This window comes from Haliaeetus leucocephalus, unplaced genomic scaffold, assembly GCF_000737465.1.
Source record: "Haliaeetus leucocephalus isolate CR32 unplaced genomic scaffold, Haliaeetus_leucocephalus-4.0 Scaffold536, whole genome shotgun sequence".
Lineage (NCBI taxonomy): Eukaryota > Metazoa > Chordata > Aves > Accipitriformes > Accipitridae > Haliaeetus > Haliaeetus leucocephalus.
The window spans coordinates 7,506,169-7,528,450 of NW_010972972.1; the positions used below are offsets into that span (position 1 = coordinate 7,506,169).

The 22,282-nt window shown below is 46.4% G+C and overlaps 3 protein-coding genes across 3 annotated transcripts in view; 2 read left to right on the top strand and 1 right to left on the bottom strand.

The window, feature by feature from the left end:
- The window catches only part of LOC104837572 (olfactory receptor 51E2-like), a 47,700-nt gene extending 27,658 nt beyond the window's left edge, over positions 1 to 20,042 (bottom strand). Inside the window, exon 1 of the mRNA XM_010576779.1 lies at positions 19,521 to 20,042. Coding sequence (XP_010575081.1) covers positions 19,521 to 20,026 — 506 coding nt within the window. The 5' untranslated portion in view covers positions 20,027 to 20,042. The remainder of the gene's footprint in view (positions 1 to 19,520) is intronic.
- Positions 3,569 to 4,525, top strand: LOC104837533 (olfactory receptor 51E2-like). Its single transcript, XM_010576740.1, has one exon. The coding sequence runs from the start codon at positions 3,569 to 3,571 to the stop codon at positions 4,523 to 4,525; it is 957 nt and encodes a 318-aa protein (XP_010575042.1).
- LOC104837535 lies at positions 10,170 to 16,092 on the top strand. Its single transcript, XM_010576741.1, is given in 4 exon segments — positions 10,170 to 11,103; positions 15,137 to 15,413; positions 15,415 to 15,752; positions 15,755 to 16,092. Coding segments are annotated over 4 exon segments (1,887 nt in total).
- Positions 20,043 to 22,282: the final 2,240 nt, after the last annotated feature.

Sequence of the window (22,282 nt, forward strand, 5' to 3'; positions counted from 1 at the left end):
ACAGCACTGCTCCCATTCTGAAAACTTCCAGAGTTTCTTCCTGAACATCCGTGCTTCCTGGTTACAGCCATTCTCCGAAACAGCAAAAGCCCAAGGAGCTTCTGTCACAGCAAGCAAATGTTCGGGGCGGACAGCCAGGGAGGAAATGTGTGGGAGATTTATTAGCACATTTATTAGCACGGCTGGAGACCACAGTGGAGTGAGGCTTGCAGTGCCTTTGGTGCGTCTCCATCACCACTTCAGCAGAGCTTCATCTGCCACTCAGTTTGCTTCCCAACCTGTGTAGCTGGAGGGTACCAAGCGGATGCTCAAGATTTGGGAACCTCTATATAAGGTACTGTCTTTTAGGAACATATGTTCAAAAAGCTTTGTGGCTGCCTCTGGGAATGGGAAACTTAATTGTGATTTAACATCTGTGTGAGAGTAAAAAGAGAGAGATGAACCACTTAAAGCTTCTAATTCCTATTCTGTGATGCCCTGAGCTCTCCACTTTGTACCATGGGGTCACTCACAGTACCTGTCAATGGATTTATTTCCTATGAGGCACAGGAAGAGCAGTGTGAGATGTATCAGAAGCATCTCGAGGAGAGGAGAAGGAGGAGAGAAGAATGTGAAGGGGAGGGGAAGGGGGTAATGAGAGATGGAGAGACAAAGAGAGGGAGAGAGGGGGAAGAGGAAGGGGAAGGAGAAGAAGGAGAAGGAGAAGGAGAAGGAGAAGGAAGACCATTCCTGCCACGTCTGTTTGGTTCCCACTGCCAGCTCCTCCCGTCCCAAGTCCTCCCTGAGCCCTGCACCGTGTGTGTCCTCTGCCCTAGGAAACTCTCCCGTTACCCTTATGCAGCAGTGTGTCCCTGCTGCACTCTGTGGCTTTGTCCACACTATAATTAAAAGAGAGAGGAGGACAGTTCTCTGTCCTGGAGACACCTGGTGCTTCTTGGCCACATCCACAACTATCCTTTCTTCCTTTCCTAACCAGGGTGGCTTTACTCCACAGCCCAGTGGACGTTATTCCCCGGCTGGTGCTACTCGCTCCCCCGTGCCTGGGCACTGCCTGGGGCAGAACCAGCTGGCAGCAGCCAGGGATGTCCCTGGAGGTGAGGAAGGAATTAACAGTGTGGATGATGGTGGGATGAGGCTCCAGCCATGTCCTGCTCACTTTAGTACAGGCATAGCTTGTATGACTCCAAACGCAGCAAGTGCCTGCCCAGAGCAACTGACCTAGCCAGGACATGGGCATATTTATAAAACAGCAGCAGAGCTACAAGCAGGTACAGCTTTTTCTGCTTATAAGTGATGACAAACAGCTAGGAAAAAAAGGGCAAAACACATTTGATCAAGCCATCAATTAAAATGAATTTTAATTTTGGTTCAAAATGCTTTGAATTTGAGTGATGCCTTGTGGTTTTAGTTTTTCTTTTCTTTTTTCCTTCTGAAGTAATATTTTGGGTTGATGTATATTTTTTTTTTCTGGTGAGATGATATGGATAAATGGCTACATATTCAAAATGGCTCAGAGGGCTTTTGAGGCGGTATACATATTTCCCTCTGTCATAGGAGGGAGCAGTGGAGAGATGGATTAGGATGGTGAAGACTCTCCCATTGCCTGCTCCATCGTGGGAAGTTGGTCTCAGACCCATTTTGGTTCCATGGGACAAGTCTGGTCAATGTTTATGAGCATTTACTGAGATCAGGCTGCTGCTAGTGGTCTTCTGGCTTGGATGGTTTTACTGTCTGAATGTGCTTACCTCTTGTTAAATGCAGTTACTGGGGCTTGCTGGTGGGACGATCACCCTAGGAAAATAAATCTGCATTTACTGGTGTTTTTAAAACCATGGATCCAGTTTTTATCTCTACAGAAAGCAAGGTCCTTACAGTACCTGGTCTTCATCCCACCAGCAATCCAAAATCATTAGTCACTTCTGAAAATGTTGGTGCATTTATTGATGCCAAAGAACTAAAAATGAACTGAAATATCGAGCGATTATTTACTTTGTATGTCTGTCTCTCACAGTCATGTTCTCTCAAAAGAAATGAATAGGATGGCAAATATTTTACAATGAGACTCATACTGTAATTACAGCTCAGTGGCTGGCAGGTAAGTTGGCTCAGATACTTGTGACAGTTACTGAAGTGCTTTGTTCATTCAGCTTGCATCATAATGTAAGTGGTTTGCTGAAAATTTCATCACTAGAATAGCTTTTAGACAACTTGACAGTAACAGCCCACCTATGCTGTTTGTAAATTGTATATAAAAAGCTATAGTATGAGTCTTATTTGTTAGAGATTCAAGATGGAAAAACCCCACATCAGGGAAATAAATCATGATTGCTATTTTAGGATAAGGGCTTCACCACAGATGTGCAGTAAAAAAACGCAAACTTTTTCACAACCAAATGTGACTTTTAAAATAGCTGTATTAATAACCTGCAGAGCTCGCCATAAAAAAATTTTGCATCCTTGTTTTACATGGATAGGGTGTGAAAGAAATAATCAGAAAGCTCAGAAATGTTTCAGATAGCAGTTATGTGCTTGACCTCATGCTGTCCATAAAGGGCAGGGGAGACAGTGGGTTTATTCTAGGGCAGGTACAGCCAGCTACTGACTTGCTGCCTGATCCATCGAGGTGGATGGATGAAGTCCCATGCCACCCAGGAGATCGAGCTAATCCCCCTCTTCTCTTCAGTCAGAGCTCAGGGCTGTGAGTCAGGCAGGGTCTGCAGCCCTGTCCCAAGCGCTCCCACATGAGGCTGGGCTGGGCAGTGCTGGGGCCATTGCATTGGCCTTTGACGTTCCACACCAACACCTTTTAAATCCCAATATTCTTAAAAATCTGATCCCAGAGAATAGAAAGGCACCTAAAGCAAAGGCTTTTGCATATCTTCCTCACCATTCTCCTTGGATCACAGTACTCCTGGAAAGTTTACAGGTACAGAATAAGGTAAATAATCAGAATTTTTTTCTCTACAGATATTCTGATATTTCTATATGTGTTTTCAGGCAGAAAGGATGAAAATCCGATTTGTGTGTGCAAACAAATAAATATGCATGTCTCACTGTGCGTGTCTGCAGTACTTGGGAGTGGTGGACTGTGGGACGCAGCACAGCCAGTTTCACAGAGTACATTTCTGACAGGGCAGCACAGCACATATGGAAAAACTCAAGCAGAACTGGAGTTTAACAGGAAGCACTAAAAATCTGTTTTCTTTTTTTTTTTTTAATTTTGCCCTTAAAAAAATAAAAGAAAACAAGTTCAGCTGTTGGGTTTATCATTTAAAATGTTGATTTTACAGTGTTCTGCATTTAAAAGAATTCAAGTAGTTCCTGTTCAAATTCAAATGCCATTATTTTGTGGCTGCATATGTTATTGTTTATAGCCATCATGGGCTAAAGAAATAAGAGAGGAGCTCTCTGTATCAGTATGGCAACTGTAAGATTCCCCCACATTTCACAGGCACAGCCCCATGGGATTCACGGTCATGGGAAAGGATTTATAAAGCTGATGTTTCTCTTTCCCTTGCAGCAGGGGATGTACCATGGCATAGTATGACTGCTCTTCACCCCATGTGCCATGCCCTTCCCCAACAGCTCTGACCTCAGCCCATCCTCCTTCATCTTGGCCAGCATCCCAGGGCTGGAGGCTGCTCATTTCTGGATGGCGATCCTTCTGTGCTCCGTGTACATCTTAGCGGTCACGGGCAACTGTGTGGTGCTGTTCATCGTGAAGACGGAGCCCAGCCTGCATGCTCCCATGTACTTCTTTCTCTGCATGCTGGCTGCCATCGACCTGGCCCTGTCCACGTCCACGGTGCCACGCGTCCTCTCCTTCTACTGGTTCAACACCAGGGAGATCAGCTTCGGTGCTTGCCTTGTCCAGATGTTCCTCATCCACACCCTCTCGGCCATCGAGTCCACTGTCCTCCTAGCCATGGCTGTGGACCGGTACGTGGCCATCTGCCACCCACTGAGACACGCTGCCATCCTCACCAACTCTGCGACAGTGAAAATAGGGCTGGTAGCCATGGCCAGGGGAGTTCTCTTCTTCCTGCCTTTGCCTTTGCTCCTCCTGCCCCTTCCATTCTGCAGCTCCCGGGTGCTGTCACACTCCTTCTGCCTGCACCAGGACGTGATGAACCTGGCCTGCGCCAACACCACCCCCAGTGTGGTGTACGGCCTCACCGCCATCCTGCTGGTCATGGGGCTAGACGCCATCCTCATCTGCCTCTCCTACATCCTGATCCTCAAGGCTGTCTTGCAGCTGGCATCATGGAAGGAGAGGCTCAAGGTGTTCAGCACCTGCGTTGCCCATATCTGCGTGGTCCTGGCCTTCTACGTGCCCCTGATTGGGCTGTCCGTGGTGCACAGGTTTGGGAAGGACCTGGCTCCGCTGGTCCATATCATCATGGGGAACATCTACATCCTGGTGCCTGCTGTGCTCAACCCCATCATCTATGGGGTGAGGACCAAGCAGATACAGAGGAGGATCCTGAATTTAATTCACATAAACAATGACAGAACTGCCCACTGACCTATGCTCAGCTGCTTTCTCCTGTATCCTCACACCAGCTCATCTTGTTTTACAGTTAGAGTCTTTGGTGCAGGACTGTCCTCTGTTTGTATGGCACCTAGCACATGATAGGAGACTCTGAGGTGCTACCAGAAGGCAAAAAGTAAATAGCAATTGTAAACTCCTTCCAAGAGTGTTTACTCTCACCTAACTTGGAGAGATTCTACTACAATGATCTAAAACCAACCCTGATCCAGAAGGTAGAGCAAGGGGAAGGAAAAGTGGCTCACTGAACTAATAAAGATGTCTTGACATTGCACTTCTTTGTTCCCATCTCACCCGTAATGATGGCAGAGCTGAGTGAATGTTACAGTGTTTTCTGAATGATTTAGTTAATCCGCTTGTGGCACATTCACTTTCCAAAAACACATTAGCAAAATTTTTGCTAGAAACTTTGGCTGTAGCATCAATCTCTAAGTAAAATAATTACAGCAAGTGACATTATAGATGCAGAAATGCACTTCAGAAGTCCTCCACCTCTGTGGTCTTGTTCTGACCTATTGGGTATTCAGTCAAATCAGCTCAGCCTCCTTGTAGCAGATGCTGTGGAAAAATTTCAGACCCAGAGTTATTGGTAGCAATTGTAAAAATAATATCCATTAATTATTCAATAAAATGACAATGTCTCAAGACAAAAAATAGGCAAGTTACAAATGTTAGTGATACTTCCAAGCTGAAGGATATGGTATTTCCAAGTCAAAGGTGTTTCATACCTTTGACTTCACACATGCTTGGAATTCCTAAGAAGTTATGAATTAAGTTCAAGATCTTCAGCTTTCAAGCTTTTTTTATACTTCTAGGTATTCCCCATGAAACAGAGTACCTGACAGCCTTTCCTCTCTTTATTCTCATTACTCTTCTGCCAGTGGGACACTACTACAAAACTCTTTTAATGCAATGAAGGCCAACAAGCCTTAGGGCTGATGAAGAACGTCTGATAGTATACTGCATTTATTTTCACACCATCACAGAATCACAGAATGGTTGAGGTTGGAGGCACCTCTGAAGGTCATCTTGTCCAGCCCTCCAGCTCAAGCAGGGCGAGCTAGAGCCACTTGCCCAGGGCTGTGTCCAGACAGCTTTTGAATATCTCTAAGGATGGAGACACCGCTTCACGTTTTGGAAAAAGGTTAAAGATCCTAGGAAAGGATGTTGTACAATAGGATTTTACAATGAAACATACAGATTTGAAGAGTGTTCACTCCTAGTTTTTTTCCTAATGTTCTTTGTCTTTTTAAAAATAAATCTGTTTCTTTATAAATAGAAAGAAACAAGCAATCTCTTCTTTTTCCTCTCAATTTAAAGTCGTACCTTGTTGTTGTGAATCATGGTCTTCATCCTTGAGGTGGCTGCATTGCCATGCACAAGGATGTGTTTGCTGTTCCCACTGCCAGAGTCCCTGGGATTCCTCCAGTGAGAGTTTCCAGGGTTGTGTGACCTCTAATTTGAACATGCTGGCTTTCACTACACAAGGGAGTAGTGCACAAAGCCTTGCACAGCAGGACTCTTCACAGGTGAGTAGAGCAGCACGAGGTATTATTAAGAAGGCTGATCTACACTCCATCAGGAGGCCCAGGTGCTCTTGAACACTGATGTCTCCATCAGTAGATGATTATCACAGAATCACAGGGTAATTCAGGTTGGAAGTGACCTCAGGACATCTCTAATCCAACCTCCTGCTCAAAGCAGGGGCAGCTCTAGGGTCAGACAAGGTTGCTCAGTGCTTTAGCCAGTTTGGTGTTGAAAGTTTCCAAGGATGGACATTGCACAACCTCTCTGGGTCTCTGTTACAGTGCTTGATTGTCCTTATTGTGTAAAAGCTTCTCTTTATATCTAGTTTGAACCTCTCTTGTTTCAACTTATGCTTGTTTTCTCTCATTCTCCTGTCATGCCACATTGTGAGGAGCTTGGCTCCATCTTCTTGATGAGGGTAGAGGAAGGCTGCTCTTCTGCTGTTGGGTCTTCCTGAAACCTTTTCTTTTCAGGGCTGAACAAGCCCATTTTCCTAAGCCTCTCCTTATGGAGCATTGCTCCAACCCCAGCCACCCTGGGAGCCATCAGCTAAACTTGCTCCACTTTGTTGATGCCTTTTTTCCACTGGGGCCCAAAACCAGATGCAGTATCTAGATGTGGTTTAGCAAGTGTTGAGTAGACTGTGGGATAATCCTTTGGGAGGATGGCAGATCACTCTCCGGAAAGGTCAGTCCAGAGCCTGAAACAATGAATATTAGGAGTAACTGCTAGAGAAGGAGGAAAGACAAAAATAAATATTATAGAGCATGCAAATCTGCACTGATTCACACCATGCAAGTGGAAGGATGCTTGATGGTCTAAGATTTGTAGGGAGGAGTTTCATTTGGTGTTAGGCCAGTTTGTGCAGGGTTTTATCTATTTGGGTCCTAAAAACCTTCAAGGATGGAGGCAGCACAGCCCCTCTGGGCAACCTTCCTTTGCTTGGCATGTGCTCCTGTTGCCCCTGTATGTGCTGGTGTAGTATAAGCAAGTTTAGCTGTGAAAAAGAAATAAATTGAGAAAAACAGAGAAATATATGGAAAGCAGGCAATGAACAATAAGTTCCATCAAGGAGGACAGAAGATGGGTCTAAGCACTGCACCTGGGGGCTCTTGCATCTTGCCCATAACTTCTAGGTGTGCTAAAAGAGGTATTTTACCAAAGACTCATGCTGTCTTGCATCAGGGACTTCAAATGACAGCAATGTTTGGTGCAGTTTCTTCCAATTGCCAGCTAACACTGAGTAAAATGGCTGTCCTTTTTGCAGTCTGTACTTGTATAGCTTCAGTCTTCATGAAACGCATCTTGTTATAACCTTTTCTGCTAAATTAAAGTACATTTTATCTCAAAATAAATACTTTCATTTAAGTGAGTTACAAGTAGTTGCCATCTGGGACTTAAAGGCAATTTTGCCCCCTGTCATTTTTGTCATATTCTTTTTTATTAGTGCTTAGAAGAGTAAAAAATTTTCATAAAAATAAAACCAATCTGTACCTGCCTAATGTGATTTGAGAAGTGTGAATGAATTTTTCAGAGGTGTGCTATGAATCTAAACTCTTTTTAGATGGCCGTGGTGTTGAGAAATGGCTCCTGCTCATTCTCCATATGTTCCTTATTTTTTTTCCTTTTGTGCTGAGAGAAAAATTAATAAAGAAAAATGAATGAGCCACCCTGAAAATGCTGTGTTATATTTCCTAGCCATCTATTTCTCAGAAAGACAGTTAATAGAGCCTCAGAGCAGGGAGGTATGATGAATTTCTTCTGGGTATGGATGAAAACTGCATGGGATTCTCACAGGACAGGATGGGAGTGTGGTTTGCACAGCAGTGGGGAGAGGATTGGGAGTCACAGGAGTCTGGAGGTGGCAATGGAGGTAACAAGGATTTGCATGGGGCTGGAGCAGTTGTTGGAGATCTCCTGGACAATCTCCAAGCAATCTCCTTCTCCTCTTCTCTTCTCTTCTCTTCTCTTCTCTTCTCTTCTCTTCTCTTCTCTTCTCTTCTCTTCTCTTCTCTCTCCAAGTACTCCTGGGATTGGACCTGGGGACCCAGTGTCTTTGCACACTTTGGCATTTCTGCTGCCCCAGACTTTCTCAGTAGTCTGCCTTGGGGTTTGATCTGGTTCTCCAATAAACGAAGGGGGTCTTATTTGCACGATTTGCTTTTTAACTGAAACTGGCATTTCCAATGATTTGGCACAGAGATGCTATATTGCATGAACACCACAAAAACAGCACAGGGACGTACAGTGTGCCACACAGAAGTGAGAGTTACTTAACAAACCTGCGGAGGGCTCTCAGATCTGCCTCTCATTATTTCACCATTCTCCATCTATGTAATGGGGATGATGTTGCTGACTTCCCTCTCTAAGCCTGTATTACAGCTATGGAGGAAAAATAGCAGAGAAAGGATAGGTTGCTGTTGTTTGGAAAGTACTTCATAATTCATGCTGCTGCAATTTTAATTACAAACCTAGTCCTGTGATTTAATCTTGAACTGCCCCATCGTTCTTAAGTCTCCTCCAAATAAACACATTGCAAGAAAACAGATACAAAACTGGGCAACATGCAGCTGTGTCTATGAGGTCATCAGCACTGAGGGGGTTAAAAACTGTATGTTTCTCTCTCTCTAATTACACCTTAAGTAGCAGGGGAAATGCAGAGCTCCCTGCGGGATTTATCTGTCAGACAGGTAAATATCTCCTGGTCTCTGCAGTGCAGAGTCCCTGCATGGAAACCTGCAGGAGACAGGTGAGTATTTAGGGTTTGAGCAGCAATTTGTTGCTCTGCAACACAGCCTTTTATGCCATCACTCCTCCTGGGCAGCAGCAGCAAGTGTTGAACAGCCACGAGTTCATGGAGCTTGCAGGCACGCTCCTACTCTCACATTGCCTTTGCCTGGGAATTGCATTCCCTGTTCTGGTGTTCTCCATGGAAGAATGAAGTTTTAGATAAAGGAGCACCAACAGAGGCAGCTGGCAGGAAGGAGGTGGAATGAAGAAAGAAAAGTATTGGGAATTTCAGTTCCTAGGATGTTTACAGCCTTCACATGGAAAAAAAACCAGGAAAACTCTCCCAGAATGCAGGTGACCCCAAGCCATATGTGTCTGTAAGGTTTCAAGCACAGCCCCAATAGCCCAGCTCCAGCTGGTGACTGGTGGCCATGCTGGGCTGGGCTGCGGTTGTCATGGTGTAAAATCTCCCTCCGGATGCAGCGGGAGCTGGCTCAGCTAGCACTGGACCCTCATGGAGGAAAAGCCTAGCTCTCTTCTGGGAAGCTGCTGTGGTTTCCTCCATCCCTTTGCTCCCTGCAGCTCCTGAGCACAAGCGCGGTCAGCCCCACGAAGGTTTCTGAAGGGTCTTAACAGGTCAGGTACGTTGGACTAATCTGTGCTGCAGAGCTCTTCAAGGAATCCTTTTTCCCAGGTATTAGGGAGAAAAACATGAGCTGAGCAATGTGCAAGGACTGAGTGAGCTGCAGTCTTTTTGCGGGGGAGAACGGACATCACTGGAGCGCTACATTTGTGTGTGAGGGGTGTCAAATACTGTGGCACTGGCTCAGTTTTTTTGCCCTGAAATTGGATGTTTCTTGACTGAGGCAAGCACTTGTTGCCTCTGTTTAGGCTGGCAAGCAGCTCAGTGCTGTTAAAAGCTTCTGTAGAGCTATAGGGCTGGCACTAATGACTTCATATCCCCACTACACACATTTCAAGAAGGTTTACTTCAGACCAGCTTTAATCTGGTCTCCTGGGCTGGACACCCTTTGGACACTGGAGAGTATTGGGTGTGCGCCTCGGCAGTCTTCCTGCTCAATTTGATCCGGGAGGAATCCAGTCTGCATGCTCCAGGACCACTCCACCGAGTGGGACAGGGGACTTTCAGTGGAAACTGGCAGGACACTTGCTTCAGAAGTGCTCTCCTGAACCAGTGCAAGCAGCTGTCACAGGGATGGATGGCTGTGTGGGGAATTTGAGCTTCTAGACCATACCTCATGCCAGTCTCTGTTTGCCACTGACCAAATCAGGTCGAGGGTGTTTGATGCTTTTTTACAGGACGCAAGAGCCCTCAGTGTAGGCAAGAGACAAGAACGGTTTAATGTCTCTGAACTCTACTGCCTTCTCCCACCCTCCCTACTTCCTACTCGTTGGCATCCCTGGGCTGGAGGAGGAGCAGTTCTGGATTGCCTTCCCCTTCTGCATCATGTATGCCATTGCTGTGCTGGGGAACATCACCCTTCTCCTCATTATAAAGGCAGAGCCGAGCCTGCATGAGCCCATGTACCTCTTCCTGGCCATGCTGGCCTTCACTGACCTGGTCCTATCAACATCCATGATACCAAAAATGCTTGCCATCTTCTGGCTGGGCTCCTGGGAGATTGGGTTTCTCGCCTGCCTTGCTCAGTTGTTCTTCATCCATACCTTCTCATCGGTGGAGTCAGGTGTGCTCATGGCCATGGCCTTGGATCGCTACATTGCTATTTGCTACCCGCTGCAGCACTCCAGCATCCTCTCTGTGCAGGTGGTTGTGGCCCTTGGGAGCCTGGTGCTGGTGCGCGGGGTCCTCCTTGTGAGTCCCTTCTGCTTCCTCCTCTGCAGGATGCCCTTCTGCCAGCATCATGTCATCTCGCACTCCTACTGTGAGCACATGGCCGTGGTGAAGCTGGCATGTGGGGACACCAAAGTCAATGTCATTTATGGCCTTTTCGTGGCTTTCGTAGTGACAGGATTTGACATAATCCTGATCTCTCTGTCCTACACCATGATCCTGCGGGTGGTAATGAGGCTGTCATCCACAGAGGCACGACTTAAAGCCTTCAGCACTTGTGCATCCCATGTCTGTGTCATCCTTGCCTTTTATGTCCCCGGCCTCTTCACGTTCCTCACCCACCGGTTTGGGCAGAGCATCCCTCCCCACATCCATATAATGGTGGCCAATCTCTACCTGCTAGTGCCCCCCATGTTAAACCCCATTGTTTATGGGGTGAGAACCAAGAAGCTCTGGGACAGGGTGGTCCTCCTCTTCCAACAAAAGGGAACATGACACATACATATGTGCCTCAAACTGTACTCATAATTTACTGATGATGCTGGTAAATTTAATGCAAGTTAACGCTGTGACTATTTATTTGTTCAGGAAGGAACCCTTCCTCAGTGCCTGGAGTTTAAGCAATGCACTCTTGCAGAAATCACTAGATTGTCTCTTGCATTATCCCTGTCCAGGAGGTTTCAGCCATTTTGTGATGAAACTTGGCATAAAGACATTCAGTCTGGCTTCTACACCACTGGGAGATGGAGAGTTCACCCCTTCCAGAAGTTAAACTCCTCACTGTTAAAATTCTTTCACTATTAAAAAAAAAAAAAAAAATCCTCTCATGATTAAAATATTTACACTGTAAGGCTGAACATCTCCAAAAGATCTTCCTGCAGCAGCTTTCATTATATGAAGAGTATTTCCTGGACTGTGTAATGGTATTTGAAAGACATGTAGATGTGGCACTTAGGGACATGGTTTAGTGGTGGACTTGGCAGTGTTAGGTTAATGGTTGGACTTGATGATCTTAAAGGTCTTTTCCAACCTAAATGATTCTATGATTCTATGGGAAGGTGGTCAGATGGGAATGGTGACTGTCCTTGTAGAAGGAAATAGGTAGAATTAAATTTTAAGCATTAACCTTTTTTTTGTAAGGAAAGCAAAACCTACAATAATCCTATGCTAGCAAATTCCAAAAGTCCTATGTAAATGTAAACCCTTTAAAAAATATCAGAAATCCTTGCTGATGCAGTTATTTGGGGTGACCTATCACAGCAAGATCATTGCTAACAGGATTGCACTATACTAAGTCAACTATCCCAATAAACAGGTAAATATGTTTTACAAAATCACTGCTCTATATGTGAAAAAGGTAGGCAGCAGAATGAGGTGAAGGTCAGACAACCCAAACTCAAGTTACCAAACTCAAGCACATTATGGACTTTTGCTCTACTATTAGTGCAAACTGAAGAGCACTAATGGATGGAGAGGAGATCTCTGACCTGGCCTGGCATTTCTTGGAGGTCCCTATCTTCCTGAGCAGCCCTGATTATCGTGACCACCCATGAGGAGCCTCTGGACTCTGCTATCTCTCTGTGAGCTCCATACCAGCAGGGAAGCAGGAGGGGGAGCCCCAGGAAGAGAACATGCACTTCTGCTGAAGCAAAGCAGATGTTAGGCTGCAGACAAAATGGGAAATGAATATTTTTTTGGCACTGTTTCAGTAGAATATTTACATTTCAACTCAATTCACCCTTTTTCTTCAGATAAAACAGAAGTAGCTTTTCACGGACCACAGATGAGAGGCAGGGGAAACCAAAGGCGGAGAGAGATGACTGCAGTTTGCCTAAGAGCCGGTCTCAGACCACCCACTTCATAAAGTAGGGCTGTACCATTTCTTGTGGACTGATGCTCGCCCACCACCATTCTGGCGAGGTAGAAGCCCCATTTTTCTTCAGGCTCCACAAAAAATGTTGTTGTTTTCATTTTCATTAAGAACATAGGAGCTGCCCTCATGACCAATGTCCATCCATTCCACCACGCTGCCTCCTCCAGTGGTAATGGGAGACGTCTTCTAAGAGATGCCTTTTTTAAATAAGAAATGAGAGCAGGGGATCACTGCTGGTCAGATATGTGCAAAGGAGACTGGCTGATTCATACAGCTCCTTGTGACCTATGAGATGTGTGCATACAAGCCATTACCACCACATACTATCAGATACTCAGCACCAACAGCTTAGGCTCTTACTCTGGGATTCCCTTCTCTGTAAATAAATACATCTGGCTGTGATGTCTGGATCATTGCACAGTAGGGATGGGGTGGTTGCTAGGGTGGGAGGGGGTCAGTAGTTCCCTCCAGTCAATGCTAACGCTGCATGTGAGCTGCCTGGAGAAAGTGGTGGGAAAGCTGAGGAAGTCTGTACCCGAACCAGGGACACAAGCACACTTTCATGGGGTGAGTGGGTGTACAACTTCAGGGTGATGCTTTGAAATACAAAGGCAACAAATGATTCCATTGCTAAAAAAAGCCAAACCTGACCATTTTGATGGGTAGCCCAGTGTTTTCAGGAGTTTCATCTCCTGACAATGGTGTCTGAGGCCACAGCTGCCAGGAAAGGGAGATCTTGCCACCATCGCTCTCCCCTCTTGGTAGGTTCACACGTGTCCTTCTCACCCCTACAGAGGGTCTCCCAGGAAAGTTTCCTCCTGACTGATGTCTCCATGTTGAAGCCAGAAGCCAACACCACATTCAAGTCCTGCTTTGACTTCACACCTAGTTTCTAGTCCTATTTAGCTCCTGGTGCTAACCCAAGGCAATTCCATAGTAGCCTCCCACTTGACACTGGGATTCACTCTTAATGGTATGTTTGCATCATGTCCTTTGAGAAAGTGTATCAACCAAAAAAACAAGAAGCAGAAGTATCCAGTGAGCCTGGGAGTCCTGGGGGATTTTGTGGAGTGGTGATACAACAATGCGTTCACTGGCAGCCTGGAGGCAAGATGCTCAGGCAGCTCATATTTAGGTATTGCTCCATATTTAAGGCAAAGTGATCTGCTTTTTCTGGGCTGCTTTTCACATGTCAGCTGTTAGTGATTTCAGACAGTTTTGTCAGCGTTACTGTAGTATTAGTGTTAAAGTGATTATTAGTTTTAAAGGGATGATGTGCACATAATGAGGAACTTGTTACCCTCAGACCCTCTTCTTGTCAATGAGGGCTGTGTGCACTGTTTATCTGAGCGGGGTAGACATTGGGGTGAGACAAACTGCCTTCTGGCAGTGCCTGTTCCCCAGTGCGATTGGTGGGGTCCAGACAACCAGCTGAGATGCTGATACGTACACAGCAGGCATCTGCACCTAGGTGAGGGGCACCTGTAAGGGAGAACAATCCTTGCCTGTGTTACAGCTTGGCAAGGTGGGTAAGTAGGACTGAAATCTTCTCTTATCAGCATGCAGAAGTGGTTCTTGTACACCACAGGGAGCTGCCAGAGCTCTCCTCCCTGTGAGAGGGTGATTTGCTTATTGTTTACTTCATTTATACTGGAAAAGAACACTTGCATTTGTACATACAAGAATATCCAAGTCCAAAATCTTTCACTCTTGGGCTAGCAGATGTTCACAGTGCTGCTTCTTGGCAGCACTCTGGTGAATGCTTGTTGGCTGGATCCTGCAAAAAGTTGCTGCACTGAGTTCTCAGCTGTGCACTGCTCTTGAAGATGCAGAAACCACTTGGTGCAAAGGCACTTATACCAGCTCTTTGCTGCCAAGGTTATTTTTAGGGAAGGAAGAGATCACCAAGTCTGATATTCATTCACAGAAAGAAAGAAATTAGAGCTGCAAAGAATTAAAAAAAAAAAAAAAAAAAAAGGAGATCTAAAATGAGGATGAAGCTCACAGCCAGCAGAGAAGATGTGTTCTGCAATACCTGCACAGAAGGGGTATGGGAATCTCATTCATAAAGCATGGGAAGCTACACTCAGATATCCAGGTGAGGGAGTCACCTGGCAATGTCAGAGCACAGGTCTAAGTATTGCCACGATGCTCCTTCTCTTGCTCTTCTGCAGGACAAAGAAAAGCCAGAGCAAGGACCAGTGAACTCCCTCCATGACTCCCAAGTCCAGAGGTGGGCTTTCTGTATGAGATACAAGTCTGCTCTCACCCTTCATCCATGATGCCACCTCTCAAGTCTTTTTGCTGTCTGGTGTAACACAGTCAATACAGTGTCACATCTGTCAATCTAGTAAACAGCTCTCTGTGTCCTGGCATAGAGAAGCCCATAATTCAATGATCAACTAGGTAATATGTGCCTCCATCTCCATAAGATTTCTGACTTTTGGGAGCTGTAGTTCTCCATGCCAAGAACTGATCACAAAGATAAAATGCTCTCTTGCTGTCTCAGCAAACTCAGAAGACTGGATCCCATCACTGCAGTGAAGAAATGAAGAAAGCTTTGCTTTATGGCATGATTACTCTTTTATGATTTCTGTGAATTCCTTTGTAGGATGAGTGGGATCTGCTGCTTGATCTTTGACAGGGCGAAGATGCTGCACTAGGAAAATTATCAACATTTCTAGCTTCCTTAGACCTTCTACCTTCCTTCTAACAGGAATCCCATGAATGGAAAGTGGGAACTTGTGCCTTGCTGTCCCTTTCTGCTGCATGTACGTTATTTCCATCCTGGGAAATAGTGCAATCCTCTTTGTCATCAAAGCAGAGCACAGCTTCCATGAGCCCATGTACCTCTTTCTGTGCATGCTGGCTATCACAGAGCTTGGTGTGTCTCTGTCTATGCTCCCCACAGTGTTGAGCGTGCTTCTCTGATTCACTGGAGATCAGGTTTGATGCCTGCCTTGCCTAGATGTTCTTCATTCACTGCTTCTCCATCCTGGACTCTGGGGTGCTGTGGGCCATGGCCTTCAGCCGCTTTATGGCCATCTACAGTCCCTTGCAGTATTCATCCATCCTGACCACCCCCAGGGTAGGTGTCATCAGGCTAGGGCTCACAGTGAGGAGCATTATCCTCTTGCTCCCCTTGCTGATCCTTCTGAAGAAGCTGTCGTTCTGCAGGTCCCACATGCTGGCTCACTCATTCTGTTTGCACCCCAACTTACTCCAGCTGCCCTGTGCAGATATCAAGGTGAATAGCATGTATTTGTTGTCCTGGCCACCTTTGGCCTAGACTTGCTGTCTATCATCCTGTCCTATGTCATGATCATTAAGACTATGTGGAGTATCACATCCAAGGGAGAACATCTCAAGGCCCTGAACACCTGTGTCTGTCATATCTGTGCTGTTTTGATTTATTATATCCCAATGATCGGCATATCCGTGGTGTACAGGTCTGGGAAACCTGCGTCTCCTCTGATTCATGTCCTCATGGCCAATATTTACCTCCTTGTACCCCCTGTGTTAAACCCCATTATTTACAGTGTAAAAACTAAACAGATCCACAGAGGGATACACAAACTTCTCACTCCAAGAAGGTGCTGATGTAGGACACAGAAGCCCCAAGATGTTTTGCATATAGTAGAACAGCTGGTGAATAATAGTTTAGATACTCTCTACTCCATCCTGTCATCCGTTTGACTGCTGAGGATCCTGAATCTTTAAACTCCTCTTGTGCAGTAGATGAAATATACCTTGTTTCTAGACCCACAGCATTTTCTTTGCTGTATAAAGGAGTGTTGCAGTATCTACAGTCTTCTATACATTCCTGGTCAATAATGCAGGAGCTGCAACTGCCTGAGGTTCCTGAGCTAATGGCCCTTCTTTTTAGACGAGGAGGACATAGCAATGGACATGTGGGGTAAGAGTTTCCCACCTTCACCATGGCACTGGGTCAGCTGGACCCAGAGCTCCTGCCAGAATGAGGCAGTTGATCTTCCTGGCTAGCACTGCCTGTGCATGTATGTGCAGGGAAAATCTAATGCTTCCTAGATGTGCTCAGCCATGTAGTCTCTAGTGCATCAACATGCACTAGAGCATAGATCTATATACATGCAATAGCTGTTTATTCAAGCTTTTTACACCTGCAGCCAGACTTGCTAGGACTGCGAAGTGTCTAAGGAGCTGGGTGTATGGCAAAGCCCTCTTGTTCCAGCCAGGTGACATTTCCAGCAGGAACAAGACATATCCAAAAGCTGTGATTCGTGCTGCAGGAGCTGAAAGTCACCACACATTTCCCTTCCCAGGGACTGTAACCAGCCCACACAGGGGTCTTGCAGACTCACAGCAGCTGGGCGTCTGCTCTGCCTGGACCAGCCACTTAATGGCTCAGTGCAGACCCCCAGTGGGAACGGAGCCTGTACAATATCACTGCAGCAGCACCGGGCTCACAATACCATCAGGTCATAATGGGAGCAGAATTATACGTAAAAAGGGCTCAGGTCAGATCCCCAGCTAGTATGAGCGGCTCCACCATCCTCTATTACAGCAACAGGAGAGCCAGCCCCCACTGGGGACCCCTGAAACAAGGTGCCTCCATGTGCACTGGGTGTTTAAGCTCCTACTACTCAGGAGGAGATCTAATCAAGACAGAGCCTGGAGAAGAGTGGCTCAGATCACCCTAAAGTGGATAGTTGGTGTTGGCTTCACCCCAGAATATCCTGCCTGCTCCCCATACCTCCCTCTGCTTCGATTTCCATTTATTTGAATAGGATTGTTTTGGCATAAGGTTAGAAAGCAGAGAGTCAAAGCAGTGCCATGCACTTAAAACAAAACAAAATCATCAGTAGCAGTGCTGCTTGCAGCCCTGCTGTGAACACAGCTGTACATCAAAGGCCAGTGCCTTCTTCACAGGTCTGCAGCATCGACCACCCCAGGAGGGGTTAAGAAGGGCCAAAATAAATCCTGCCTTCTTTTTTCCCTTACATAAAGCTGTCTTTACTGAGAACAACCAAGGAACACTGGTATTTACTGAAGCCTAAATGGGCAAATGAATACCCAAGAGAAATTACAGAAAAATAACAAAAAATACCCTACACATTCCAAGTCAGACTGAGAACTGCATGGCCATCACTGCTTTACAGGTAACCTGATAAGATTTCGCTGCTGTGTCCCAGACAACAGAAGCCACCTTCCTCAGGCTGAGCCCCCTTCCTAGGGTTTGAGGGTTGAACACTGGGTTTGACAAACCTTCATGGGGTTTCCCTGTCTCTCATGGCAGCCCAGGAGAACTATCAACAGATGTATTACATATACCTACCACCATGCAGCAAGAGTTTCTTCAAAATGCTTGCTTTGAGACCCACTTCTGTGGGACTTGTGATCCAAATAATAGCTTATCACATTCAGATGTTACCAAGTCCTGTGGTGGTTCTGTGTGTGTTGGGGCTGTGGTACACTCACTTATTACAGCAGAAGGAAGCACACCTTCTATGTGGAGCCAAGAATTTATTGTTATTGCAAATAAAGTTTTAATAATCTTATAAAACCATAGAAGACAGTTGCTGTCAGTCCAGTGGCTGACCTAGTGCCATCTGCAGGCTTCAAGAGTTCACTGTGCACTTCCTCATCCAGGTCACTGATGACAATGCAGAATAAAATGAGTCCTAGGAGAGATCCCTTGGGAAGGCCACTGGTGACTCTTGTCTAGACTGAAAATTATCTACCCTTACTTTAACCAAAATTCCATCGCTAGAAGAGGGTTTCCTCCAATCCCCCTACAAAGTAATTTCATTAAAAGCATTTATCCAAAGGCTTTTGGGCATCCATGTGTATTGTGGGCATGGGATCCCTCCAGATGGAGCCACTTTCACAGAAGTCCAGCGCACCACTGCAGCAGTATTCCCCCTTGCAGTAGCCTGGGTGACTCTGCAAGAGCTTTACCCATACGTGTTTACCCATATGCTTAGTAACTTTATTCTTTACCACAGTCCTTACTGTCCCACCAGCAATGGAAATCAAGCCCACTGGTCAGCAGCTCTCAGGAAGCCCATGGAGCCCCTTTTGCAGGTGGAGTTGAAGGAATGATCCGCCCTGCAGCACCATGACCATTTGCAATAGAGGGATGCCCCCTTCCCAGCAGCTCTGCAGCTTCACGTCTGAGCTCCTTTCAGACTCTCAGGTGAATGACATCTGGTCCTGGGAATTAGTGATATTTAACAGATATTTCTTTGATGTAACTCCTCCTCTATATTTACTTCAAACTGATCAGGATCCTCTAATTCATTTACTATGAAGACAGTGTTGGGTATAGAAATCCGATGCAAAGAATTCACTGAGCTTCTCTGCTATGGCCTTGCCACCCCTGAGTATGCTTCTGACCCTTGGTCACCAAGTGGTCCACCTGTTTCCTAGCTGGATTCCTGCTTTTGATGCATTTAAACAGTGTTCTACTGACAATTAGAGCATTCTTTGCAAGGTGCTCTTCCCATTAGTTTTTCTCTCTCTCAAACTCCCGCTTATGTTCGACCTGTCACTTTTTATGGGTATTTCATGTAGGCAAGCTTTCCACTTCTCAATGACTCCTGGGCTGCTGGCCATGGCCAGGCCAGGCCAGTGTTTGACACAGAAGCCTGAGGAGGCCTTTGCGAATGGGTTTGTTTTTCATGCTGTAGATGATGGGGTTCAACACAGGCGGGACAAAAAGGTAGACATTGGCCATGAGCACGTGGCTGAAGGGTGCAGTATTCTTCCCGTACCGGTATATAATGGACAGGCCGACCATGGGGACATAGAAGATGAGGACAGCGCAGAAGTGAGAGACACAAGTGTTGAGGGCTTTGGTCTGCTCCTCTCTGGAGGTGATGCCCACCACGGCCTTAATGATCATGGTGTAGGACAAGGTGATGAGCACTGAGTCTAGGATCACGAACAGCACTAGGGTTAGGCCGTACAGGCTGTTCAGGGTGGAGTCTGTGCACGCCAGCCGTATCATGTCCTGGTGCAGGCAATAGGAGTGGGACAGCACGTGGGACCTGCAGAACTGCAGTTGCGTGAGCAGGCAGATAAGTGGGAGCAGTGTCAGAGAGCGGCAGACCATCCCCAGCCCAATCTTTGCAATCCTGGCACTGGTGAGGATGGAGGAGTATCTCAATGGACAGCAGATAGCCACGTAGCGATCAAAGGCCATGGCAAGAAGTACTGAGGACTCCATGAAGGAGAAGGCATGGATGCAGAACATCTGAGTGAGGCAGACTGGGAAGCTGATCTCTCCGCTGCCAAACCAAAAGACGCGCAGAACCGTGGGCAGGGTGGACAGAGTCAGGCCCAGGTCCGTGATGGCCAGCATCGAAAGGAAGTAGTACATGGGCTGGTGGAGCCTTCGATTCACTCTCACGATGAGCAGGATGGTGCTATTTCCCAGCATTGTGATGAGATACATCAGACAGCAAGGCAAGAAAACCCAGCGGTGGAAACGAGCCATCCCAGGAATGCCCGTCAGCAGGAAAGCCAGAGCACGGCTGCTGTTCCCTGGGGACATGCTTGCTCCATGCTGACACCCTACCTGCGTTAAAGGCCCCTTTTTAATTAGCAATTCAAAGATAATGCAGGTTTAGATTTTGTAGGGCAATGAAAATGAACAGTCTGGTGTTTCGGTGTGAAGATCTCATTTCTATTCTCCTCCTTGAAGATATGCCAGAGCATAGGCAACCACTTTGCAGTGCTGGTTCAGTTCTTTTTCCTGCTTTATGTTCCCCAGGCTCCTCACCTGTAAAGTCAATAATAACGTCATTAATTGCACCAGGGCTATATCCCTCCCAGGACATAGCTACAGCCTCTTCTCTCAGTCACTGTAAGCAACATCGCCATCCTTCCCTGGCACTCAGACCCTGGTCTCTGCTTCTATGTGGGTGCCTCTCCAGCTCTCTACATCAGATTTTCAGCCTTTCCCCTCAGTCCCCAGCCTTTTCCGCACCCCCACTCTCAGTCCCTGATGCACACAGCCTCACCCCAGGCACTTCCATGCAGGACTTTGCAAGAGGACAATGGTCGCTCTCACCATCCTTGCTCCTCTGGGCAGCTCTCCCCTTGCCCATGGGCTCTGGCAGCAGACGACAGATGCCTGTTTCCCCTCCCAGACTGTGCCTCCAGCCTGTTGTCTGTCCTTGCTTGCAGGTACCAGCTTGCCCAGCCAGCTCCCTCAACTTGCTTGCCAGATTTTCAGATTTTTGCCTTTCACCCTGTGCAGGATGCCCTGTCTGGAGCTCTGCAAACCACTACCCCCTGCCCAGCTGCTGAGTTTGCACCATGCCTTGGCTCTTGGCAGATATGGTCCTGCTTGTCCTCCTGTCCTCCAGCCACATCCTTTGCTATCACTTAATCTACCCTTCAGTGGAAGGGAAGGGGGAAAAGGCTGCAATTTTCTCCGTTTTGTGTCTGTGCAGCACCCTGCACTGTGGGACTGTGCTCCTTGACAAGGGTCCCCGGGAGCTACAGAAACAGCAGCAATCACTGAAATTTATCTGTTACCCACTGTGATCCCCGAGGGGACACAGTCACTCCTGCAAGTCTAAATTTGGTAAGGCATTGGCAAATTTAGAACATTACAATTTCCCTTCACTTTGGAGATTATTTACTATTCTAATTGTTGTTGCCATTACTATAGTTCTTACTGATAGCCCATCAAGCTGTTCAAACTGACAGGTATTTCAGTCAATATGTGTGTTAGTAATATACACAGCAACCAGAATTCTTAGCAGGAATGTTGTTACAGCTAACAGTTATGGGTAAATTTAAGCAATGTGTACACAAACCCAGCTCTCATTTCTTCTACAGAACTGTCAACCAAGGGCTTCCAATCCACAGCCCACAGACACCTTAGGGAAATATACTGCTATGTGAAATACAAATCATAAAAGTTATGCTTAAAGGGCTTAAGCTTTGAATACAGGAATGATACCTTTTGGGGTTGTGAGTAAAAAAAAAAGTTATAAAATGCTCCTCTAACCTATGCTAATTATTTGCTTGGCTTGTCTGCTGCTCTTTTCAGGGGTTGCAGTGGCTGATGTGGAAGAATTTAAACTTTTCCAGCCCTCAGCACTCAAGAAATTCACACTCCATCTGTCTCTGTAAACAGGGAACATGGCATTGTTTAATTGGAGGGCATGCAGCTAAACTCATTAGTGTGCCATGAAAAATGGAATTAGTCTATTTCCAACTGCCCCACTTCTCAGACAAAGCTCCAGACATCTGTGCCTCCACTTTTTACTTCTCCAGCTAAATAATTAGCTTGGTAAGTTAAATTAGCAGACAGATTTCCAGGGTGCTCTAATTATCTTCAACACGAAAATATAGATTTAAGTATTTGAATCTGGGTGTACAGCCTTGAATGTGTACCTCATCTTCATCATCTGTAAACGTGCTCTGAATGTCCCACAAAAATAAAAAGATTGCTTTGTTCACTCTGTGCATTATTAAACTGGGAAAAGTCCCATCCTCCATCCATGATGCTGCCCCAGAGCTGGGCGTCCTGCCCCCACAGTGCCCCTCCACAAAGCTGTTCACCTTGATTGCTCCACAGTGAGCTTGAGGAAGGAATATTTCTAGCCTGCTCCTCCCATCCTCCTTTTATTTTTGTCCTTGTCGAGACACGTAAGAACTCTGTCTGCACACAAGGACAGGATGAATTTCCACAGCCCAGCTGGGTGCTGTGCCAGGGGGGAGGAGTGGGTGCTCTGGCTCCAGCGGATGCTCAGCTCCTGCCCAGAAGGATGAACACGGAGCCTGTAGACAGAGT